This window comes from Tachypleus tridentatus, chromosome 2 (assembly GCF_004210375.1).
Source record: "Tachypleus tridentatus isolate NWPU-2018 chromosome 2, ASM421037v1, whole genome shotgun sequence".
Lineage (NCBI taxonomy): Eukaryota > Metazoa > Arthropoda > Merostomata > Xiphosura > Limulidae > Tachypleus > Tachypleus tridentatus.
The window spans coordinates 140,361,502-140,388,951 of NC_134826.1; the positions used below are offsets into that span (position 1 = coordinate 140,361,502).

At 30.4% G+C, this 27,450-nt stretch overlaps 2 protein-coding genes across 12 annotated transcripts in view; one reads left to right on the forward strand and one right to left on the reverse strand.

Moving 5' to 3' along the window:
* Positions 1 to 27,450, forward strand: part of LOC143245244 (band 7 protein AGAP004871-like) — a 555,064-nt gene that overhangs the window by 372,326 nt on the left and 155,288 nt on the right. The gene's annotated exons all lie outside the window — the stretch shown is intronic.
* The window catches only part of LOC143236969 (uncharacterized), a 136,509-nt gene that overhangs the window by 6,007 nt on the left and 103,052 nt on the right, over positions 1 to 27,450 (reverse strand). Inside the window, exons 9-19 of the mRNA XM_076475716.1 lie at positions 16,000 to 16,056; positions 15,237 to 15,290; positions 12,908 to 12,961; positions 10,394 to 10,447; positions 5,875 to 5,928; positions 4,508 to 4,561; positions 2,764 to 2,808; positions 1,935 to 1,988; positions 1,620 to 1,664; positions 1,296 to 1,349; positions 239 to 283 (exon numbers count right to left, since the gene is read on the reverse strand). Coding sequence (XP_076331831.1) covers positions 239 to 283; positions 1,296 to 1,349; positions 1,620 to 1,664; positions 1,935 to 1,988; positions 2,764 to 2,808; positions 4,508 to 4,561; positions 5,875 to 5,928; positions 10,394 to 10,447; positions 12,908 to 12,961; positions 15,237 to 15,290; positions 16,000 to 16,056 — 570 coding nt within the window. The remainder of the gene's footprint in view (positions 1 to 238; positions 284 to 1,295; positions 1,350 to 1,619; positions 1,665 to 1,934; positions 1,989 to 2,763; positions 2,809 to 4,507; positions 4,562 to 5,874; positions 5,929 to 10,393; positions 10,448 to 12,907; positions 12,962 to 15,236; positions 15,291 to 15,999; positions 16,057 to 27,450) is intronic.

A 27,450-nucleotide genomic window follows, 5' to 3' on the forward strand; every position in this document is an offset into this window, starting at 1 on the left:
TTCATAATGCATAATGTTTGGAGGTCTGTAACGGATTAACTTAATTTACAGTATTTCTCATGAGAAAAATTGATTCGGTTTTCGAACAGCCTTCTGGAACGGATTAAGTTTGAGAACCGAGGTACCACTGTAATGTGTTTCTACTTATATAAGAAATGTGTCAATTAATAATTAATAATTATCTTTAAACAACAAAACGTTAAACACTGAAAACAAATCAAGCTTAAACATTACTTACTGAAAGACCCTGTGGACCTAGGGGTCCTTGTGGTCCTGGTGGGCCCTAGGAAAAACACATTTAATACAATTATTATCCATATACAGAGAAGTAACTTCTTTCTGATGTTTGAATATAATTCCAAAACAGATTACTACAACTAAACTTTAAGGACACATTTTTACTACTTTGATACAAAAGTAATAATGCTCAACATGAAAATACTGCTGGTTTGAGTCAAAATATTATTTTAGTGTGTTATTACTGCTAATCAAATGTAGATTACAGTTCAGTCTCCCTTTGCTTGAGAATTTTCTACATATCTAATGACGTAAAATTATCAAATCTCCTAGTCACTTTGACATTTCATTCATACATTACTCTCATTAAACTGAAAGACACAAAGAAACTTCTATGTTGCTGATAAGAATAATCCATCAAACCACACAATAATGCATAAAACCTACAAAACAATGCATCAAACTAAACAATGAATCTAATCACACAATAATTCATAAACCTGCAAACTAATGCACCAAACTAAACAAATTAAATCACACAATAATGCATAAACGTAGAAAATAATGCATCAAATTATACAATGCTATAAATCATGCAATAATGTATGAAACTATACAATAATAAATCAAAGCACACAATAATGTCTCAACTTACACAAAAGTGACTATGACCCGGTGTTTGCTGGCAAGTATTGTTAACTTGATTAATTATACTTGCTTTAAATGTTTTATCTGTTAGAATTAACTATTTATTTATGTACAAACATACTTTACCTGCAAAACAATCAGAGACAACCATGTTTTATAACTTGTTTTCTACAATGTTTACAGCTAAACATATTACAAAATATGTGAATTATTTCAACTGATGCCACACAGTATTGTAATATGGTTTAAAAAAGCTAATATTACAGCATATTATTACTGTTGATATGACAACAGATAACAATTACAATGTATTATGGTTCCAGTAGTTTAGTGTAACTTTTAGCCAGTAGACCATTATACTTTGAATGAATTTGCATAAACTTATAATAATGAACAGGAAGAGAAACTACCATTGGTCCAGGTGATCCTGTACTTCCAGGTTGACCTGGCTGACCAGGTGGACCCTTGAAGCAAGAAAGAAAAAAAAAAAGAGTAATATAAAACATTTTACACAACATTTCACACATGGTTAGCATATAACAATAACAGCTTACGTAAAAGTAACATGCTTTTCTATCTCAAGCACTAGTATTAAAAATATTATATTAGAAATGCAAAACCACAGTTAAGAAGTAGATAAATATTTATCTGAAAAATAACACTATTATATTTAAATTAATTAATTTAATATTAACAGTATTATATTTAAATTAATTAATATTTAATTTTCATACCTCCTTTCCTTTTGGCCCAACTGGCCCTTCTGACCCTGGAATGCCCTAAAAAAAGTGTAATAGTTACAACAGTTAGTGAGCGGTTAATTCTTTCACAACCCACACACCTACAATACCTTTAATACATAACCAAGTACCATTCATGTTAACACACACACACAATTAATGTTCACCTTATATTTTGTTGGATAAAAAATGATGACAACTAGGTATTAAGCTAGTACGTCTGTCTGTAATTGTCACAGATATAATCAAAGAAAATAAAGTTAAAATCTAAAATATTCAACTTTCCTAACATCACAACTGTTTACTCACAGGAGGTCCTGAAAGACCAGGAAACCCTCTTGGACCAGGGAATCCTCTTGGACCCTAGAGAAAAAAAGAAAACTACAATGTCCAGTTTCCAGCCTTTAGTGAAAGCAAACTTGAAATACAGTAAATAATTCTGTCATATTACATTATTTGGAAATAATACCGTGTATAAGTGGTAAATATTATTATTAACTGTTCATTTATATTGATTTAAAATCTGATAAATTTTTACATGCAAAAAAACAAGTAGTAAAAAGAAATGAATTTACAGAATGATAGATGACAGATCATTCAAAAAACAACCAACAACAGTGAAACGTTACACATAAAAAACTTGTGTAAAAATGTAATGTAAAACAGTAATCCATTCATCCATATGGCTTACATTCTATTGTCCAATTATCCATTTAGACATTGCAGTTCATTAAAAGGGCAGCTCACCAAACACTGAAGATCAGTATGTTATTTAATGTGAATTTTTGATGCCTGTACGTGAAATTCAGATACACAGACCTTACTGCCTGATTTTAATAGAATTACGAATGTTCATGTATACTGCACTTTTTGACATTTGTACAGATTATGTTAAATCACTGCTTACATACAAAGGGTTTCAACACACAAACAAAAGAAATAAAAATGCATATATCTGTATTAATAAATAAATAAATATTTACACTTGGAAAGCATTATTCAATTAAATTTTATATTATTTTGTAAAATAAGTCAATAATTGAGAAAAGAAATACAAGATTAACAAAGTCACTCATAAACTATTTTTATGTAATATAATAGGCCTACATAATATTTCAAGACTTCCATTTAAACATACCATCTCTCCCGGAATTCCAGGTAATCCTTGTTGCCCTTCGTCTCCCTAGATAAAACAACTCTTTAAATAAATACTTTTAAAAACAGATCTTTTAAGAAGCTCATTAAAAAACGTTTTTCAAGTCCTCTTCTTGTAAAATAAATAAACTTTTTTTTCCCTAAAATGTATAAAAGAAGTCTTTGAAAAATCTAATTACCAAAGAAAGCCAGTAACAACAGTATAATTAATAGTTTGCACATTCATAAGTAAGTCTCCCACATGAAGGAACAGGATAAATCAAATAATAGTTTACACATTCATAAGTAAGTCTCCCACGTGAAGGAACAGGATAAATCAAATAATAGTTTACACATTCATAAGTAAGTCTCCCACGTGAAGGAACAGGATAAATCAAATAATAGTTTACACATTCATAAGTAAGTCTCCCACGTGAAGGAACAGAATAAATCAAATAATAGTTTACACATTCATAAGTAAGTCTCCCACGTGAAGGAACAGAATAAATCAAATAATAGTTTACACATTCATAAATAAGTCTCCCACGTGAAGGAACAGGATAAATCAAATAATAGTTTACACATTCATAAATAAGTCTCCCACGTGAAGGAACAGGATAAATCAAATAATAGTTTACACAATCATAAGTAAGTCTCCCACGTGAAGGAACAGGATAAATCAAATAATAGTTTACACAATCATAAGTAAGTCTCCCATGTGAAGGAACAGGATAAATCAAATAATAGTTTACACAATCATAAGTAAGTCTCCCATGTGAAGGAACAGGATAAATCAAATAATAGTTTACACATTCATAAGTAAGTCTCCCACATGAAGGAACAGGATAAATCAAATAATAGTTTACACATTCATAAGTAAGTCTCCCACGTGAAGGAATAGAATAGGATAAATCAAAGAAACAGTAAATAATACATCATTTAATAACTTAACAAACTGTGTGCATTTCATCTTATGCACAAAAGTAACAAATATGACAAAATCACATGGTGACAACAAAGTCAGCAGCTGTCATGTCGTTCTAAAAATTAACTACTCAAGATGTTTACTTGATTAAAAACTTTTACCAAACTGAATAAGAGTCGTATTTTGTACACATTTCTCTGTCAAAAAAACATCGTACAAATGAGGCTGAAACACGTAGAAAGAATTCTTTGTTTTCTGCAATAATAAATAAACTGATTTAATATCAAAAGATGAAAGAAACTTATGGAAGAGCTTGATAATTAATTTATTATCAAATTCCACTAATCACAAGTGAAACAAAGAAATTTCTCATCTCTGTATAAGTAATGTTTACAGAAAATGTCTTCATTGAACTTTTGTACAAGGAGGTGGTGGCAACAAACTCATTTTTAACAATTCAAAAGAAGTATAACAAATAGTTCCAGATGTTATGTTCTATACACAATGTCATAAAACTGTTTTACAGTCACCGAATGACTTATTATTTATTATGGATTTTTTTTAACATATATATATAGCCCTTCCATATACAGTTTTTACTTGTTTCTGAATCATACTTAATACATTTATCTTTTACACTTGTTAGTGTCACAAAATATTTCTGAACAGCTATGTACTTGCTTATTCCACAACCATACCTTCCTGAAAAATCAATGTTTACCATACTCAAGTAAATATAATAAAAGCTTCAATTTTATTTTCATATTTATTAAAAGCACAGAAACATTTTGTTCAGTCAGCAGTTTTGTAACAACCAAAATACCTGTGGACCTTCATGTCCAGGAAGACCAGCTTCACCAGGAGATCCAGGAAAACCCTAATGTGAAAGAAAACATAAAAGCTGATACTAACATTTATTACAGAAGCGTTAAACTACAATATTGACTGAAGCAATAATAAAAGAGTTAATTAACTGGACAACAACACGTTTATTATTCAGTCTTTTTACATTTATTGAATAATTCATCCAAGTACTCTACTTTAGAACAAAACTGGAGCCAAGATCTAAGTAAGTACACATAGTTGTGATCCTTTTACTCAAAACTAAAACGTTCATAAATGTTATGTGCAAAGCAGAAAAAACATGTCTTCAGGTTAATGGTATTTATTAGCCAAGCACGATCAAATAAAATTTCACAAATATATCAAGTGTTAGAAAATATATGTACATAACACTGCAATATTAATTTTAACATAAAGTTCTGTATTTCACCAATATACATCAGGTGTTAGGAAATATATGTGTTATATTGCACTGAAATATTAATTTTAACATAAGGTTGTGTAATATTATTATTGTAATGTATTTATAACACCAAATATTCTAGAAACCATCAGCATTAAGTAGGTTTGGTAACACTTATTATAAGGGAGACAAGAGTTTGTTTGACTTAACTAGGTGTTAAGAATTTGGATAAGTTTTTAGTAAAATCTAGGCTTAACTCAGATTTCACTTTTATTTCCATTAAGTTTGTTGAGGTTACTTTGAAGTTTAGGTTCCTCCAGGTTTCAATTTTGTACTCTTAGTTTAACTTAGAAGAAAAGAAAGTCACTTATGAACTGGTAACAAACACAATTAAGATTTTTCTCCCATCTCTTATTGGTTCAATACTTATTTATGAGAAACGCTTGCCCACTTGTGTTTCATACTGCATTTAGTTTTATCTTTTGTAATAATAAACCTGTAACCAGTGTACTCACTTCCCCTCTCTCTCTTCTGTGTTCAATAAACATGGTTCAACTTTAGGGACAAGCACATCAATAAAGCTCTGTATTCTTTAGCATCGCAGTTAGCTAGCCCAAACTAACACTCCGAGGCAAACATGCAAAATGTGAAATACCCAAATAATAAGCAAAACAAAACCTTATTCTGTAGATGTAACACATTTCCTTCCTTGTTACATATCAATGGTATTAAGTATCCAATGGCCAAAATAAACTAATTTTACACATCGAACTGTAAGTTCAATTCATGTGTAACTTTTACTTTTTACAAATCAAATTCACTTCATACCACGTGGTGACGAACAGCTCACTTGAAGTAAAAATGTATCTCGGGATGGCTGGTATGGGTATTAACACTTTTACCAAAATAAAATAGAGAACAATGTTTTAACCTTCTTAGCTTACCCTTTCTCCTTTTTCCCCTGGTAGACCAGGAAGTCCAGGAAGGCCTCTGTCTCCCTACAGTAAGAAATCAGAGCATACATGAAGCACTATTCTAACAACAGTACAAACATAAACTAAATAAGAAATTTATATTAACACTTTACACATACATTTCAAATGAAATGTAAGTGCCATAAATGGTATCACATATTAAAAATAAGTACCTAAATATGTGACTGTAGTGTGACAAAAATACATGATAAATGGTGCTCAAAAATCCTTTTTTAAATTAAAAGTTTAGTATAATACAGTTATTCAAACATTATCTAATATAAACATACACATACGTACGTGATGTTAGAAAAAAACGTAGGTTCAAGAAGTCTTGACAGAAATATATAAAAACCCTATAACCTGAGTGCTTTCTAAAGGTGGACTTTTCTTCTTCAAATTATTCCCTGAAGAATAAAGGCCCACCTTTCAAATGTACTTAAGTTATAGGGTTTTTACGCAGTTCTATACAAGCATGTATATAGTTTAAGATGTGTTAGTTTGTTTATAGATGAAGAACTGTGAAGTCTTCTTTCAAATTCTCTCTAACACCCATTACTAAATCCCTAGAATCTTCTGAAATTTACAACTAGTTTTTTAAAACTACTTCCAGATTATTAGCATCAATCACGCACTTGGTTTAATGAATCTAAGCTGAAGATTTATGATAACAAAATAACTGAAACTGAAAAAAACAACACTCTCCTAAATGTATGTGCATGCTTTAATCAACTAAGTTACTAGTAATTCACTGATTTTACAATAATCACAAACTGATATTCCAAACACTACAAACTTAAAAATAAAATGTATCTCATGAAATAATGGTGGCTTTCTAACAGCAACTTTGCACCTGAAATTGTTGAGAAGCAACACAATATAAACACACATATAACAAAAGCTAGTTAATTCTGCTTACAGAACACAACACTTTTATTTCAGTAAACATCTTGAATTATGAAGAAACTTAAGCCTAAATGTTAAACAAAACAAACTGAAATGGAATTTTTTAGAACTAAAAATAACCTCACAAATGAATAAGAAAACCTTATTAAAAATATACATGTATATATTTTCAGTACAACAAATGAAATACAACTTGATTTCTAATCCTAATATAAAAATAGTTATTAGTTACATTATGTAAGATTCTACATGTTTTTCACTAGAGTCCCACAGTGAATGGTATTAGACACTCAACTGTTTCAAGACTCACAGTGAGATTTTCAAGGGTCCCATAGTTATAATTTGATAAATTAAAAAGGAAAAGGAAAACACTTCAGTGCCAGTGCAAAACTATTTCCAATGTACATTACATAATCGTGGAGAAAATCATGTTAAATGAAAAACGTTTTCAAAAAACATAAAATTATCTTCTACTGTTAAAGTATCATTACTTCAAACTAACAACTCACGATTTGTTTTGATCCATTTAATGTATTGTTTACAAACAAATTATTGTGAGAACTTGCTTGTGCACCATCTACTAAACTTTGATATATTACAAATTATTTTTAAGCAGAAAATAAAAAAACCTTGAAGATTTTAAAATTAAAACTACTTGTGGTCATTTATCTCTAAAACACATACATTACTCAAAGAATATGAAAACACTGTAATATAACAGAGACAACTTTATGTTGCATTTGAAGGATAATATTTAACTGTATATGAGATCGAGAAATTTCACTGACCTCATAACCACCACAAAAAATTAAGATGAGATCGAGAAATTTCACTTACCTCATAATCACCACAAAAAATTAAATGATATCGAGAAATTTCACTTACCTCATAACCACCATAAAAAATTAAGATGAGATCGAGAAATTTCACTTACCTCATAACCACCATAAAAAATTAAGATGAGATCGAGAAATTTCACTGACCTCATAACCACCATAAAAAATTATGATGAGATCGAGAAATTTCACTTACCTCATAACCACCATAAAAAATTAAGATGAGATCGAGAAATTTCACTTACCTCATAACCACCATAAAAAATTAATTTGATATCGAGAAATTTCACTTACCTCATAACCACCATAAAAAATTAAGATGAGATCGAGAAATTTCACTTACCTCATAACCACCATAAAAAATTAAGATGAGATCGAGAAATTTCACTTACCTCATAACCACCATAAAAAATTAAGATGAGATCGAGAAATTTCACTTACCTCATAACCACCATAAAAAAATTAAGATGAGATCGAGAAATTTCACTGACCTCATAACCACCATAAAAAAATTAAGATGAGATCGAGAAATTTCACTGACCTCATAACCACCATAAAAAAATTAAGATGAGATCGAGAAATTTCACTGACCTCATAACCACCATAAAAAATTAAGATGAGATCGAGAAATTTCACTGACCTCATAACCACCATAAAAAATTAAGATGAGATCGAGAAATTTCACTGACCTCATAACCACCATAAAAAATTAAGATGAGATCGAGAAATTTCACTGACCTCATAACCACCATAAAAAATTAAGATGAGATCGAGAAATTTCACTGACCTCATAACCACCATAAAAAATTATGATGAGATCGAGAAATTTCACTGACCTCATAACCACCATAAAAATTTAAGATGAGATCGATAAATTTTACTGACCTCATAACCACCATAAAAAATTAAGATGAGATGAAGAAATTTCACTTACCTCATAACCACCATAAAAATTTAAGATGAGATCGAGAAATTTCACTTACCTCATGACCACCATAAAAAATTAAGATGAGATCGAGAAATTTCACTTACCTCATAACCACCATAAAAAATTAAGATGATATCGAGAAATTTCACTTACCTCATAACCACCATAAAAAATTAAGATGATATCGAGAAATTTCACTGACCTCATAACCACCATAAAAAATTAAGATGATCGAGAAATTTCACTTACCTCATAACCACTATAAAAATTAAGATGAGATCGAGAAATTTCACTTACCTCATAACCACCATAAAAAATTAAGATGAGATCGAGAAATTTCACTTACCTCATAACCACCATAAAAAATTAAGATGAGATCGAGAAATTTCACTGACCTCATAACCACCATAAAAATTTAAAATGAGATCGAGAAATTTCACTGACCTCATAACCACCATAAAAAAATTAAGATGAGATCGAGAAATTTCACTGACCTCATAACCACCATAAAAAATTCTGATGAGATCGAGAAATTTCACTGACCTCATAACCACCATAAAATATTAAGATGAGATGAAGAAATTTCACTTACCTCATAACCACCATAAAAATTATGATGAGTTCGAGAAATTTCACTGACCTCATAACCACCATAAAAATTTAAGATGAGATCGAGAAATTTCACTGATCTCATAACCACCATAAAAAAATTAAGATGAGATCGAGAAATTTCACTGACCTCATAACCACCATAAAAAATTAAGATGAGATCGAGAAATTTCACTGACCTCATAACCACCATAAAAAATTAAGATGAGATGAAGAAATTTCACTGACCTCATAACCACCATAAAAATTTAAAATGAGATCGAGAAATTTCACTGACCTCATAACCACCATAAAAAATTAAGATGAGATCGAGAAATTTCACTGACCTCATAACCACCATAAAAAATTAAGATGAGATCGAGAAATTTCACTGACCTCATAACCACCATGAAAAATTAAGATGAGATCGAGAAATTTCACTTACCTCATAACCACCATAAAAATTATGAGATCGAGAAATTTCACTGACCTCATAACCACCATAAAAAATTAAGATGAGATCGAGAAATTTCACTTACCTCATAACCACCATAAAAGTACCATTTTGTACTTTGGTAAATAAAAGATTAGAGAAAAGGAAATATATAGATAACAAATGTCACAATTCTCATACCAGATACTGAAATATTTTAAAATTATTTTCTTATGAAACTACGAACTTAAAATTTAAATAATACCAAACTTTCATTTGTTATCTACATTCTGATGTTGAGTGTATTTATTCTTATAATAAAGAAATTAACTTTTGAATCTGTAAAAGGTTGTAATATTTTGACCCAAGGTGAATGGGTTAATCATATGGTACTTTCACATTGCTTCATTTTCATGCAATTTATCCTAATTGACAAACCCTGTTAGAAGCTGATGGTCGACAGCTTTGTTTAGACTGTTTGCCGTTTATTTCATTATGGTACAAAGTTCTAAACAAATTATTTCTGCTTGCCTTGCACGTGAGGCATTTTGTAGTACCTATTCAGCAACTGGGATGGTCAAATCTCATGCACCCTGACAAATTCTTGTGATACAGGACCTAGAAGTTTGGGTTACACAGAACCCTGTTGTATAATGCTGTTATTTGTTGTTAACACACAACACATTTTATTCAATAAAATCTTCATTTTCTGGTGCATTCAACAAGAATTACAGTTTGAGAAATACAACAAAGTAGCTGATAAAACATCAATATATTAAAATCTAGTAAAACCCTGACCTTTCTTCCAATGTGTCCTGTCCTTCCTCTTTCTCCACCCTTACCAGCTTGACCCTAAAAATAACACACAAGTTTCAGTTTTTGTATCATATTTTAATGAACATCACAGAATTTCACTTTTACATTTACAGTTGAACAAGAAGTTTTTTGTTTGTTCTTTGTCATTAACCCTACAGCTGTGCTGTTTAATACACATCCATGCATTGTCCACAAATGATGTCTTCTAGTTCATGATAAAAGCTTTCCTAAAATTCTCTAAAACTACAAATGGAAATGGGAATGATTTGTCAGTTGATAATGTTCATAACTGGAAATACTTATGAAACGTTTCTGAAAAAAAAAAGTAAATTAATATAAATACTTAAATAAAATAAAATAATTTTACTCTTTAAAGCCATCGTATAAACAATTGGTCATAACAAAATCTTATATTTCAAAAACACATGGACACATAACAAAACATTACAGGTAAATACCTGCTACCATATTTACAGTATTGAGAATATAAAACCAAAAGTTACTAACTAATAACAAGCAAAGAAAGAAAACTACTTTACAAGTAATTCAATCTAATGACCTTCTATTGCTAAAGTTTACACATTAAAGTTTCTATTTCTAAATTTTTCTTGTACAAATATTTAAATCCTATATGTTTCAATTTCCTGTGTTCTCTTTTGAGTTCACAAATTCATTAATCAATTAACATGAAATGTCATTTAATAAATAATACCATAATGTCTCCTTCAAACGATTTTATTTTGTTACTTTTACTTTTAGATTAACCATTAACTATTATGTGTCAAATAAAAATCAAAATATTTTGGTATTACTGTCTCCCTGTAGCACCTTTTGTGTAATAAAATAATTCCTAGCATATGTTTGGTAAAGTTAGGTTTTAATATATCTTTGGATCAAACTTTGTTCAACAATACAAAATGAAAACAATATTAAATGTTTTGTTTCCTGCGTCACATACATGAAATATACTCTTCAAAAAAAAGAAACGCAAAAGGCAAAATTTGAGACATATTGTTAACAAGTTTATTCCGGTAGTTCTGTATGACATGTGTGAAACTTTGCACATTCACTGCTGAATATCCAAAGGCGAAGTCCACGCTCACTAGTTGAAGTTTAACATCACTCAACGTCAATAACGAGTATGCCCCCCTTGAGCATCAATAACTGCTTGGCATCTCCTGCCCATGGAAGCGATGAGATGATGGATCACATCCTGTGGAATGGCTGTCCACTTGGCCTGCAAAGCTGCTGCGGTTGAGGTTGTCGCCGCCACAGCCGTCTGTGCAACTCGTCCCAAAGATGTTCGATGGGGTTTAAATCTGGTGATCTGGAGGGCCAGGGAAGAACGTTGACGTTGTGGTGTCTCAAGAAGACAGTGGTGAGTCGGTCTGTGTGAGGACAGGCGTTGTCATGTTGAAAACGTTGTTGACGCTCACCATGATGGGTTGCACATGGGGCCTAAGAATGTCGTCGACGGTTGCGCACGGTCTGATTGGAAATCCTACACAGCCCTGGTATGGTTGAGGCACTAGACGTCGCAGTGGTGGTCCTATCCCGAAGGTGACGTAACCGGATGTAGCGATCTTGTGCGGCATGGTCACACGAGGTCTACCAGATCGTGGACGGTCACAAGTTGATCCATGTTGTTGGTGACGATTCCATAGCCTTGTGATGGTGCTTGGGTGAACATTCAAAGCTCTGGCAACATCTGATCGAGATTCCCCTGCTTCCATCGACCAATGGCGTTGTTGCGTTGTGCTTTAGTCAGTCTTGGCGTAACTGTATTGCATGTCGGTGGCTTAACACTGAGCTATGGAAACCGAGAACCTGTCACTTTTATAGGATTTTGCACATGTTGCACTTGCAGAACATGCAGATCTCTCAAACAAATTTATTGGACACAAATGCGTTTTGGCGAAAAATCCGATGTTTTCTTCCGTTTTCAAAGTGCACAACTTTTATTGTCATTTTGGTCTGACAATCAGTGCCTTAACACATGTAATATCACATACTCTAAGCTTGTAACGTTATTACATATATTTATCTTTAAAATAACAAAAATACCCCTTTTGCGTTTCTTTTTTTGAAAAGTATATTAGGAATCCTTGAACTGTGTCTTCCCAAAACACTTAATAACTTGGAGATTACATATTGATGTAAACAACCTTACTCTTACATTAAAGCAATTGCACAAACAAAACAATTATGGAACTAACAATATTTTTTACAGGACATATACACCACCATTCAGCTATCTTTCACACTTAGGAAACTCAAAACCCATAAATGAAGTTTAAAACACTAGGTATCATTACAATTCAAAAATAATAAACAAAAATTAGTAAAATGTAACAAGTTCAAAATAGAACATTTATTACCCTTCAAAAATAATAAAAATTAGTAAAATGTAACAAGTTCAAAATAGAACATTTATTACCCTTCAAAAATAATAAAAATTAGTAAAATGTAACAAGTTCAAAATAGAACATTTATTACCCTTCTACCAACTCGTCCTGGAAAACCCATCATTCCACGAAGACCTCTGGGACCCTAGAAATATGTACATACGACAATGTAAACTTTCGTCATTTCATTTAATTCTAGTTTAACTACCAACAATATAATTTTTTATGCAATAAACATTAAAGAGTTGCTACTTCAAATTTTCAACTTGTGAATGATATTACTATTTCATAGATATAATTTAACCCTTATTACGGGTTGCGTGGACTCCAACTGAATTGTATCCACGGAAGTATTTATATCCATAAAAAAAATTATATTCTGACTTTTTTACATAATGTAAGCATATGTTTACAAACATTTGCAGGTTATTAGTAAACATCACAAGTCGTTTGTACAAGAAATATCAGATTTTGAATTAAGTATTAAGATATTTTAATTAAAGATTTTCTCTTAGCATGTTTTATTTCAGAATGTTATCTGTCCAATACGTAGAGTAATTTATCATTTTAAGATTAAAAATACTTTTATTCATCAGAAAAGTTTAAAAATATCACATACAAAATATTTATAGCCTCCATATAATTATCAAATGCTTTTTAAGAAAAATTTTATCTGTTATTTTCACTAATGAATTAGAAACTCTGTATGTGTTTGGTAGATCTCACAAATCTTGTAACCTCCATAAAAAATTAGGAAAAAAATAAATTACGTTTTTTTCTTCTAGAATAGCAATGAATTATAACTCACAAATACAAATGTTTAGTCTAAACAGCTTATATCTCATAATATTATGCATTTACTTGTATTTATTATTTTTATTATACTGACTTGTCAGCCATGCCTGGCTAACACTACAAAAGTTGCATTGAAACAGTGCACGTGTACTCATGTTACTAACATTTACAAAGTGACCCGTCTTGGCTGTATTTTAGTGGACTAGTATTTTGTAACATACAGTCACGTTTCAGTTATAATAGATATGTATTATTAGAATTTACAAAGTAGTTTTTAAACTTATTTTTCTTAAAATATAGAACAGTAAATAAAGAAGAAAAGCAAACAATTGTCTCTTCTAGTTATGACTGTTGTCTTCAGCTGCTGCTAATCATAAGTTGTTAAGCCTCGAGAAATTCCATACATAGAGGATGTGAAACAAAATAATTTTTTTACAGCCTTTTATATGTGGTTGAATAACCAAAAAATCATAAATTACTATATCGATACCACAGAATCCCATTATAACTTATCAACTTTAGTAACTAAGCTGTATTTGGGTCTAAAGAATATGAAATTTCAAACAGGCCAAAGACTCAACTTACCAGCACGAAGGTTTGTCTCAAAAAAGACAATGCAATTGCATTTGAAAAATGGTTGAGAGTGGACATTCTGAGCTTTCAACTGATTACTTAAATGTCATAAATAGAAGCAAGTTTATATAAGGGACTGTTACCAAAAATTTAAAGAGATGACCAAGCCTACTGTGATATCTCAAAAAATAGAAAAGATACGAGGTCATTATTTTATATTCCAGCTTTTCAATATCAGTACCTTGAGGTCCCAATTGATACAAAACTATAGACTTTGTATTTTGACATCACAAACATCTAATCTGAACCAGTGCTGCATTCAACCTATTATGTAACAGACAGAAACCAATGTTTAGGCGTTTCTCTTTTAATATATACTTTTAAATTAAAAAATAAAATAACGTATAATATGAAAATGTGAATTATAATCTACAGTTTGATATCACACTTAATTAAATAAATTCAAAGAAATAGTAGTTCAATAAAACTTTGAATGCAAGTCAACAAATGCAATGAGGTGACCTTCGACCCATCATCCATACGGAAAATTAAATAACATCTTATTCACAAACACTTATACCAAATACATTAAAATTTATGTATGCACGAAAAACAAAGAGTTCTTTATGATCACTGAGTTCTCAAACACTAATAATGTACAGAACAGTTAAGTTTTAAGAGTTTGTAAGTTTTGAAACGTCAATTTCATTGAGAAATTTACTGATCTAGCTCCAAACGGACATTGATCCACATGACATTAACTCATATCACTAACTGTTTCCACTCAATTAGTTCTCTACATTTTAGTGTTTCTTCAACTCTAACTTTTATTCGTGTGTTACACTTCAACCTTTACAAAATAAAAACTGTGAAGCATTTAAATTTAAATTGTCTCGAAATCTAAAACAACCTCATGACAGTACAAACACACACTTAATGTTGTTGTTTTTTAGGTACTGAGTAAGAACAAGTTTTGTATTTCTTTATAAAACGTATTTTTTGTTTATACACCTGATATGTTTACAAAAAAAATTCCAGCTCTACAAACCCACCTCTTCACCCGAGTCTCCTGGTTCACCTTTAATTCCTAGAAGTCCAGCAGGCCCCTAACAAAATGTAATTCTGTCTGTAGTAGCATTTATCATCTTAACTCTAATAAGTAATAACTAGATACTTATTTACCAGGCTTCATCTGTACAAAACCAGCTGTGAATTATTAGTCTGCTTACATACTTTTACATCTCAGATTATCTAGCTGGTCTTTTGATAATTATTTCTTCTTCTTTATATTTATGACCAACTGTGATTAAAAATGTATCATTCGTGCCAACAGAAGTAAGACAAACTTACATTTATGTAAACTACTTTAAATTAATGATAACTATCAACAGTATACAAGTAACTCTTGGTTACCTGTGTAAGCAAGGTGTTGATACATACTGAAGAGCAACATTGTACCCAAACAAATCCTTAAACAACACATGAGAAACACATCTCGTAATTCAAAATAAAAGTGAAATACGTTTTCACACAAATATTTTAAACTAAATATAGTACAAAGACATCATGTAGAACTTTAAAAAACAGGTTTTGTGCCCAAAACATAACGAAAACAATCGTTTATGTTAATTTATCTCTAAGACTGAAAATCAACTTTAACCTTAATTGTTTTGATGGAATTTTTATAGATAAAACCAAAAATATGGTTTATTTTTTGTTTTACTTGCTCTGAACTGAAAAAAATATGTATTTTTTGTCATCAAACATATAGAATATACAAACAGAAAACATATTTTTCTCATTTAATTTTCTTACCACTGGTCCTGGTAATCCTGTTAGGCCCATGGGGCCTGTTGGTCCCTGCATTGCTCGCTGAAAAAGTGTGAATGAAGAAGTTTAGGGTTTTGATTAACAAAAAATTTATAGCTAAAAATGAAAAATCACATACATTACAGTGTTTGTATAAATGTATTACAGTACAAACTTTTACAAACATAAAATTTTGGTTTGCTTTACACAATAGGTTTTACCTAACAAATCACTTCCAGTCCAACATTATTTGCCCAGAGGTTCACTGCTCCATTTTATGTATTCTAAAAAAAAACACGTCTAATTGGTAAACACGAAATTTACAGTAGTTTAAGTGGTTACTGCAAAAACAAGATCATTCTTATATCCACATTACCCACAGTCATTATTTAAAAAACAAAAAAAAACACTTCAAAATGAATACTTTTTTTGTCACTTGCTGAGCAGATCTAATTTATCCATTCATGTAAATGTAAAGAAGGGAATCTCCTAAAATACTTAAAACAATTATGTCAATTTAAGAAAATGTAACAACATGTAAAGCAATACATTTTGACATTTTCTGTAAAATTTAAAAAAAATGTTCAAATCAAGAAACAAGGACATTCCTCCCATGGACAGAATTATTAATAAAATGGTTCAAATCAAGAAACAAGGACATTCTTTCCCTCGACAAAGTTATTAATAAAATGGTTCAAATCAACAAACAAGAACATTCTTCCCCTCGACTAAGTTATTAATAAAATGGTTCAAATCAACAAAAAAGTACATTCTTCCCTTCGACCGAGTTATTAAAAACAAATTGTTCAAACCAACAAACAAGAACATTCTTCCCCTCGACAGAGTTATTAAAAACAAATTGTTCAAATCAACTAACAAGGGCATTCTTCCCCTGAACAGAGTTATTAAAAACAAATTGTTCAAATCAACTAACAAGGATATTCTTCCCCTGGACAGAGTTATTAATAAAATTGTTCAACTCAACAAACAATGACATTCTTCCCCTCGACTGAATTATTAAAAACAAATTGTTCAAATCAACAAACAAGGACATTCATCCCCTGGACAGAGTTATTAATAAAATGGTTCAAATCAACAAACAAGAACATTCTTCCCCTCGACTGAATTATTAAAAACAAATTGTTCAAATAAAAAAAAAGGCATACTTCCCATCGAATAAATTATTTAAAAAATTGTTCAAATTAAGAAACAAAGATATTCAGCTCCTCGACTGAATTATTAAAAAAAAAAATTCAATTCAAGAAACAAGGGCATTCTTCACCACGACTGAATTATTAAAAACAAATTGATCAAATTAAGAAAAAAGGGCATTCTTCCCCTGGACAGAGTTATTAAAAACAAATTGTTCAAATCAAGAAACAAGGAAATTCTTATTCCTCGACTGAATAATTAAAAACAAATTGTTCAAATCAAGAAACAAGGAAATTCTTATTCCTCGACTGAATAATTAAAAACAATTAGTTCAAATCAAGAAACAAGGGCATTATTAAAAAGAAATTGTTTAAATCAACAAACAAGGGTATTCTTTCCATCGACTAAGTTATTAATAAAATGGTTCAAATCAACAAACAAAAACATTCTTCCCCTCCACTGAATTATTAAAAAAAATTGTTCAAATCAAGAAACAAGGGCATTCTTCATCTGGACACAGTTACTAATAAAATGGTTCAAATCAACAAACAAGGACATTCTTCCCCTCGACTGACTTATTAAAAACAAATTGTTCAAATCAAAAAACAAGGACATTCTTTCCTTCAACTGAATTATTAAAAACAAATTGTTCAAATCAAGAAACAAGGAAATTCTTATTCCTCGACTGAATAATAAAAAACAATTAGTTCAAATCAAGAAACAAGGGCATTATTTAAAAAAAAATTGTTTAAATCAAGAAACAAGGACATTCTTCCCCTCAACTGAATTATTTAAAAAAATTGTTCAAATCAAGATACAAGGACTTTCTTCCCATGGACAGAGTTATTAATAAAATGGTTCAAATCAACAAACAAGGACATTCTTCCCCTGGACAGAGTTATTAAAAACAAATTGTTCAAATCAACAAACAAGAACATTCTTCCCCTCGACCGAGTCATTAAAAACAAATTCTTCAAATCAAGAAAAAGAACATACTTCCCCTTGACCGAGTTATTAAAAACAAATTGTTCAAATCAAGAAACAAGGACATTCTTCCCCTCGACTAAATTATTAATAAAATGGTTAAAATCAACAAACAAGAACATTCTTCCCCTCGAATGAATTATTAAAAACAAATTGTTCAAATCAAGAAACAAGGACATTCTTCCCCTCAAATGAATTATAAAAGCCAAATTGTTCAAATCAAGAAACAAGGACATTCTTCCCCTTGATCGAGTTATTAAAAACAAATTGTTCAAATCAAAAAACAAGGGCATCCTTCCCCTCGAATGAATTATTAAAAACAAATTGTTCAAATCAAGAAACAAGAACATTCTTCCCCTCGACTGAATTATAAAAGCCAAATTGTTCAAATCAAGAAACAAGGACATTCTTCGCCTTGATCGAGTTATTAAAAACAAATTGTTCAAATCAAAAAACAAGGGCATTCTTCCCCTCGAATGAATTATTAAAAACAAATTGTTTAAATCAAGAAACAAGGGCATTATTCCCCTCGACTGAATTATAAAAGCCAAATTGTTAAAATCAACAAACAAGGACATTCTTCCCCTCGACTGAATTATAAAAGCCAAATTGTTAAAATCAACAAACAAGGACATTCTTCCCCTCGACTGAATTATAAAAGCCAAATTGTTAAAATCAACAAACAAGAACATTCTTCCCCTTGACCGAGTTATTAAAAACAAATTGTTCAAATCAAGAAACAAGGACATTCTTCCCCTCGACTAAATTATTAAAAAAAATTTCAAATCAAGAAACAAGAACATACTTCCCCTTGACCGAGTTATTAAAAACAAATTGTTCAAATCAAGAAACAAGGACATTCTTCCCCTCGACTAAATTATTAAAAAAAATTTCAAATCAAGAAACAAGAACATACTTCCCCTTGACCGAGTTATTAAAAACAAATTGTTCAAATCAACAAACAAGGGTATTCTTTCCATCGACTAAGTTATTAATAAAATGGATCAAATCAACAAACAAAAACATTCTTCCCCTCCATTGAATTATTAAAAAAAATTGTTCAAATCAAGAAACAAGGACATTCTTCCCCTGGACACAGTTACTAATAAAATGGTTCAAATCAACAAACAAGGACACTCTTCCCCTCGACTGAATTATTAAAAACAAATTGTTCAAATCAAAAAACAAGGACATTCTTTCCTTCAACTGAATTATTAAAAACAAATTGTTCAAATCAAGAAACAAGGAAATTCTTATTCCTCGACTGAATAATTAAAAACAATTAGTTCAAATCAAAAAACAAGGGCATTATTAAAAACAAATTGTTTATATCAAGAAACAAGGACATTCCTCCCATGGACAGAATTATTAATAAAATGGTTCAAATCAAGAAACAAGGACATTCTTTCCCTCGACAAAGTTATTAATAAAATGGTTCAAATCAACAAACAAGAACATTCTTCCCCTCGACTAAGTTATTAATAAAATGGTTCAAATCAACAAAAAAGTACATTCTTCCCTTCGACCGAGTTATTAAAAACAAATTGTTCAAACCAACAAACAAGAACATTCTTCCCCTCGACAGAGTTATTAAAAACAAATTGTTCAAATCAACTAACAAGGGCATTCTTCCCCTGAACAGAGTTATTAAAAACAAATTGTTCAAATCAACTAACAAGGATATTCTTCCCCTGGACAGAGTTATTAATAAAATTGTTCAACTCAACAAACAATGACATTCTTCCCCTCGACTGAATTATTAAAAACAAATTGTTCAAATCAACAAACAAGGACATTCATCCCCTGGACAGAGTTATTAATAAAATGGTTCAAATCAACAAACAAGAACATTCTTCCCCTCGACTGAATTATTAAAAACAAATTGTTCAAATAAAAAAAAAGGCATACTTCCCATCGAATAAATTATTTAAAAAATTGTTCAAATTAAGAAACAAAGATATTCAGCTCCTCGACTGAATTATTAAAAAAAAATTTCAATTCAAGAAACAAGGGCATTCTTCACCACGACTGAATTATTAAAAACAAATTGATCAAATTAAGAAAAAAGGGCATTCTTCCCCTGGACAGAGTTATTAAAAACAAATTGTTCAAATCAAGAAACAAGGAAATTCTTATTCCTCGACTGAATAATTAAAAACAAATTGTTCAAATCAAGAAACAAGGAAATTCTTATTCCTCGACTGAATAATTAAAAACAATTAGTTCAAATCAAGAAACAAGGGCATTATTAAAAAGAAATTGTTTAAATCAACAAACAAGGGTATTCTTTCCATCGACTAAGTTATTAATAAAATGGTTCAAATCAACAAACAAAAACATTCTTCCCCTCCACTGAATTATTAAAAAAAATTGTTCAAATCAAGAAACAAGGGCATTCTTCATCTGGACACAGTTACTAATAAAATGGTTCAAATCAACAAACAAGGACATTCTTCCCCTCGACTGACTTATTAAAAACAAATTGTTCAAATCAAAAAACAAGGACATTCTTTCCTTCAACTGAATTATTAAAAACAAATTGTTCAAATCAAGAAACAAGGAAATTCTTATTCCTCGACTGAATAATAAAAAACAATTAGTTCAAATCAAGAAACAAGGGCATTATTTAAAAAAAAATTGTTTAAATCAAGAAACAAGGACATTCTTCCCCTCAACTGAATTATTTAAAAAAATTGTTCAAATCAAGATACAAGGACTTTCTTCCCATGGACAGAGTTATTAATAAAATGGTTCAAATCAACAAACAAGGACATTCTTCCCCTGGACAGAGTTATTAAAAACAAATTGTTCAAATCAACAAACAAGAACATTCTTCCCCTCGACCGAGTCATTAAAAACAAATTCTTCAAATCAAGAAAAAGAACATACTTCCCCTTGACCGAGTTATTAAAAACAAATTGTTCAAATCAAGAAACAAGGACATTCTTCCCCTCGACTAAATTATTAATAAAATGGTTAAAATCAACAAACAAGAACATTCTTCCCCTCGAATGAATTATTAAAAACAAATTGTTCAAATCAAGAAACAAGGACATTCTTCCCCTCAAATGAATTATAAAAGCCAAATTGTTCAAATCAAGAAACAAGGACATTCTTCCCCTTGATCGAGTTATTAAAAACAAATTGTTCAAATCAAAAAACAAGGGCATCCTTCCCCTCGAATGAATTATTAAAAACAAATTGTTCAAATCAAGAAACAAGAACATTCTTCCCCTCGACTGAATTATAAAAGCCAAATTGTTCAAATCAAGAAACAAGGACATTCTTCGCCTTGATCGAGTTATTAAAAACAAATTGTTCAAATCAAAAAACAAGGGCATTCTTCCCCTCGAATGAATTATTAAAAACAAATTGTTCAAATCAAGAAACAAGGGCATTATTCCCCTCGACTGAATTATAAAAGCCAAATTGTTAAAATCAACAAACAAGGACATTCTTCCCCTCGACTGAATTATAAAAGCCAAATTGTTAAAATCAACAAACAAGGACATTCTTCCCCTCGACTGAATTATAAAAGCCAAATTGTTAAAATCAACAAACAAGAACATTCTTCCCCTTGACCGAGTTATTAAAAACAAATTGTTCAAATCAAGAAACAAGGACATTCTTCCCCTCGACTAAATTATTAAAAAAAATTTCAAATCAAGAAACAAGAACATACTTCCCCTTGACCGAGTTATTAAAAACAAATTGTTCAAATCAAGAAACAAGGACATTCTTCCCCTCGACTAAATTATTAAAAAAATTTTCAAATCAAGAAACAAGAACATACTTCCCCTTGACCGAGTTATTAAAAACAAATTGTTCAAATCAACAAACAAGGGTATTCTTTCCATCGACTAAGTTATTAATAAAATGGATCAAATCAACAAACAAAAACATTCTTCCCCTCCATTGAATTATTAAAAAAAATTGTTCAAATCAAGAAACAAGGACATTCTTCCCCTGGACACAGTTACTAATAAAATGGTTCAAATCAACAAATAAGGACACTCTTCCCCTCGACTGAATTATTAAAAACAAATTGTTCAAATCAAAAAACAAGGACATTCTTTCCTTCAACTGAATTATTAAAAACAAATTGTTCAAATCAAGAAACAAGGAAATTCTTATTCCTCGACTGAATAATTAAAAACAATTAGTTCAAATCAAAAAACAAGGGCATTATTAAAAACAAATTGTTTATATCAAGAAACAAGGGCATTCTTCCCCTGGACAGAGTTATTAATAAAATGGTTCAAATTAACAAAAACGGACATTCTTCCCTGCGACTAAATTTTTAATAAAATGGTCAAAATCCACAAACAAAAACATTCTTCCCTTCGACTGAATTATTAAAAAAATTGTTAAATCAAGAAAGAAGGACATTCTTCCCCTGGACAGAGTTTCTAATAAAATGGTTCAAATCAACAAACAAGAACATTCTTCACCTCGACCGAGTTATTAAAAACAAATTCTTCAAATCAAGAAAAAGAACATTCTTCACCTCGACTAAATTATTAATAAAGTGGTTAAAATCAATAAACAAGAACATTCTTCCCCTCGACTGAATTATTAAAAAAAATTTTACAAATCAAGAAACAAGGACATTCTTCCCCTGAACACAGTTATTATTAATAAAATGGTTCAAATCAACAAACAAGGACATTCTTCCCCTCAACAGAATTATTAAAAACAAATTGTTCAAATCATGAAACAAGGACATTCTTCCCCTGGACAGAGTTATTAAAAACAAATTGTTCAAATAAAGAAACAAGGATATTCTTCCCCTGGACAGAGTTATTAAAAACAAATTGTTCAAATCAAAAAACAAGGGCATTCTTCCCCTCGACTAAATTATAAATAAAATGGTTAAATCAACAAACAAGAACATTCTTCCCCTTAACCGAGTTATTAAAAACAAATTGTTGAAATCAAGAAACAAGGACATTCTTCCCCTCGACTAAATTATTAATAAAATGGTTAAAATCAACAAACAAGAACATTCTTCCCCTCGAATGAATTATTAAAAACAAATTGTTCAAATCATGAAACAAGAACATTCTTCCCCTGGACAGAGTTATTAAAAACAAATTGTTCAAATCAACTAACAAGGATATTCTTCCCCTAGACAGAGTTATTAAAAACAAATTGTTCAAATCAAAAAACAAGGGCATTCTTCCCCTCGACTAAATTATTAATAAAATGGTTAAAATCAACAAACAAGAACATTCTTCCCCTCGAATGAATTATTAAAAACAAATTGTTCAAATCAAGAAACAAGGACATTCTTCCCCTTGACCGAGTTATTAAAAACAAATTGTTCAAATCAAGAAACAAGGACATTCTTCCCCTCGACTGAATTATAAAAGCCTAATTGTTCAAATCAAGAAACAAGGGCATTATTCTCATCGACTGAATTATAAAAGCCAAATTGTTAAAATCAACAAACAAGAACATTCTTCCCCTTAACCGAGTTATTAAAAACAAATTGTTGAAATCAAGAAACAAGGACATTCTTCCCCTCGACTAAATTATTAATAAAATGGTTAAAATCAACAAACAAGAACATTCTTCCCCTCGAATGAATTATTAAAAACAAATTGTTCAAATCATGAAACAAGAACATTCTTCCCCTGGACAGAGTTATTAAAAACAAATTGTTCAAATCAACTAACAAGGATATTCTTCCCCTAGACAGAGTTATTAAAAACAAATTGTTCAAATCAAAAAACAAGGGCATTCTTCCCCTCGACTAAATTATTAATAAAATGGTTAAAATCAACAAACAAGAACATTCTTCCCCTCGAATGAATTATTAAAAACAAATTGTTCAAATCAAGAAACAAGGACATTCTTCCCCTTGACCGAGTTATTAAAAACAAATTGTTCAAATCAAGAAACAAAGACATTCTTCCCCTCGACTAAATTATTAGTAAAATGGTTAAAATCAACGAACAAGAACATTCTTCCCTCAAATGAATTATTAAAAACAAATTGTTCAAATCAAGAAACAAGGACATTCTTCCCCTCGACTGAATTATAAAAGCCAAATTGTTAAAATCAACAAACAAGAACATTCTTCCCCTTGACCGAGTTATTAAAAACAAATTATTCAAATCAAGAAACAAGGACATTCTTCCCCTCGACTAAATTATTAAAAAAACAGTTCAAATCAAGAAACAAGAACATTCTTCCCCTCGACTGAATTTTTAAAAAAAATTGTTCAAATTAAAAAACAAGAACATTCTTACCCCGTACGGAGTTATTAATAAAATGGTTCAAATCAACAAACAAGGACATTCTTCCCTGCGACTAAATTTTTAATAAAATGGTCAAAATCCACAAACAAAAACATTCTTCCCTTTGACTGAATTATTAAAAAAATTGTTAAATCAAGAAAAAAGGACATTATTCCCCTGGACAGAGTTTCTAATAAAATGGTTCGAATCAACAAACAAAGGCATTCTTCCCCTCAACTGAATTATTAAAAACAAATTGTTCAAATCATAAAACAAGGACATTCTTCCCCTTGACTGAATTATTAAAAAAAATTGTTCAAATCAAGAAACAAGGGTATTCTTTCCCTCGACTAATTTATTAATAAAATGGTTCAAATCAACAAACAAGAACATTCTTCCCCTCGACTGAATTATTCAAAAAAATGGTTCAAATCAAGAAACAACGGCATTCTTCCCCTCGACTGAATTATTAAAAAAAATTGTTCAAATCAAGAAACAAGGGCATTCTTCCCCTCGACCGAGTTATTAAAAAAATTGTTCAAATCAACAAACAAGAACGTTCATCCCGTTGATCAAGTTATTGAAAAAAATTGTTCAAATCAAAAAACAAGGACATTCTTACCCTCGACTGAATTATTAAAAAACTGTTCAAATCAAGAAACAAGAACATTCTTCTCCTCGACTGAATTATTAAAATAAATTGCTCAAATCAAGAAACAAGGACATTCTTATTCTGGACTAAATTATTAATAAAATGGTTAAAATCAACAAACAAGAACATTCTTCCCCTTGACCGAGTTATTAAAAACAAATTGTTGAAATCAAGAAACAAGGACATTCTTCCCCTCGACTAAATTTTTAATAAAATGGTTCAAATCAAAAAACAAGGGCATTCTTCTCCTGGACAGAGTTATTATTAAAATGGTTCAAATCAACAAACAAAGGCATTCTTCCCCTCAACTGAATTATTAAAAACAAATTGTTCAAATCATAAAACAAGGACATTCTTCCCTTCGACCGAATTATAAAAACAAATTGTTCAAATCAAGAAACAAGGACATTCTTTCCCTGGACTGAGTTTTTAATAAAATATTTCAAATCAACAAAAATGAACATTCTTCCCTTCGACTGAATTATTAAAAACAAATTTTTCCAATCAAGAAACAAGGACATTCTTCCCCTTTACTGAATTATTAAAAAAAATTGTTCAAATCAAGAAACAAGGGTATTCTTTTCCTCGACTAATTTATTAATAAAATGGTTCAAATCAACAAACAAGAACATTCTTCCCCTCGACTGAATTATTCAAAAAAATGGTTCAAATCAAGAAACAACGGCATTCTTCCCCTCGACTGAATTATTAAAAAAAATTGTTCAAATCAAGAAACAAGGGCATTCTTCCCCTCGACCGAGTTATTAAAAAAATTGTTCAAATCAACAAACAAGAACGTTCATCCCGTTGATGAAGTTATTGAAAAAAATTGTTCAAATCAAGAAACAAGGACATTCTTACCCTCGACTGAATTATTAAAAAACTGTTCAAATCAAGAAACAAGAACATTCTTCTCCTCGACTGAATTATTAAAATAAATTGCTCAAATCAAGAAACAAGGACATTCTTATTCTGGACTGAGTTATCAATAAAATGGTTCAAGTCAACAAACAAGGGCATTCTTTCCCTTCACTAAGTTATTAATAAAATGGTTCAAATCAACAAACAAGGACATTCTTCCCCTCGACTGAGTTATCAATAAAATGGTTCAAGTCAACAAACAAGGGCATTCTTCCCCTCGACCGAGTTATTAAAAAAAATTGTTCAAATCAACAAAGAAGAACATTCTTTCCCACGACTAAATTATTTTAAAAAATTGTTCAAATCAAGAAACAAGGGCATACTTCCCCTCGAATAAATTATAAAAAAATTGTTAAAATCAAGAAACAAGGACATTCTTCCCTTGGACTGAGTTTTTAATAAAATGGTTCAAATCAACAAAAATGAACACTCTTCCCTTCGACTGAATTATTAAAAACAAATTCTTCAAATCAAGAAACAAGAACATTCTTCCCTCGACCGAGTCATAAAAACAAATTCTTCAAATCAAGAAAAAGAACATTCTTCACCTCGACTAAATTATTAAAAAAAAGTTCAAATCAAGAAACAAGAACATACTTCCCCTTGACCGAGTTATTAAAAACAAATTGTTCAAATCAAGAAACAAGGACATTCTTCCCCTCGACTAAATTATTAATAAAATGGTTAAAATCAACAAACAAGAACATTCTTCCCCTCGAATGAATTATTAAAAACAAATTGTTCAAATCAAGAAACAAGGACATTCTTCCCCTCGACTGAATTATAAAAGCCAAATTGTTCAAATCAAGAAACAAGGACATTCTTCCCCTTGATCGAGTTATTAAAAACAAATTGTTCAAATCAAAAAACAAGGGCATTCTTCCCCTCGAATGAATTATTAAAAACAAATTGTTCAAATCAAGAAACAAGGGCATTATTCCCCTCGACTGAATTATAAAAGCCAAATTGTTAAAATCAACAAACAAGGACATTCTTCCCCTCGACTGAATTATAAAACCAAATTGTTCAAATCAACAAACAAGAACATTCATCCCCTTGACCGAGTTATTAAAAACAAATTGTTCAAATCAAGAAACAAGGACATTCTTCCCTTGGACTGAGTTTTTAATAAAATGGTTAAAATCAACAAAAATGAACACTCTTCCCTTCGACTGAATTATTAAAAACAAATTGTTCAAATCAAGAAACAAGGACATTCTTCCCCTTGACTGAATTATTAAAAACAAATTCTTCAAATCAAGAAACAAGAACATTCTTCCCCTCGACCGAGTCATTAAAAACAAATTCTTCAAATCAAGAAAAAGAACATTCTTCACCTCGACTAAATTATTAAAAAAAAGTTCAAATCAAGAAACAAGAACATACTTCCCCTTGACCGAGTTATTAAAAACAAATTGTTCGAATCAAGAAACAAGGACATTCTTCCCCTCGACAAAATTATTAATAAAATGGTTAAAATCAACAAACAAGAACATTCTTCCCCTC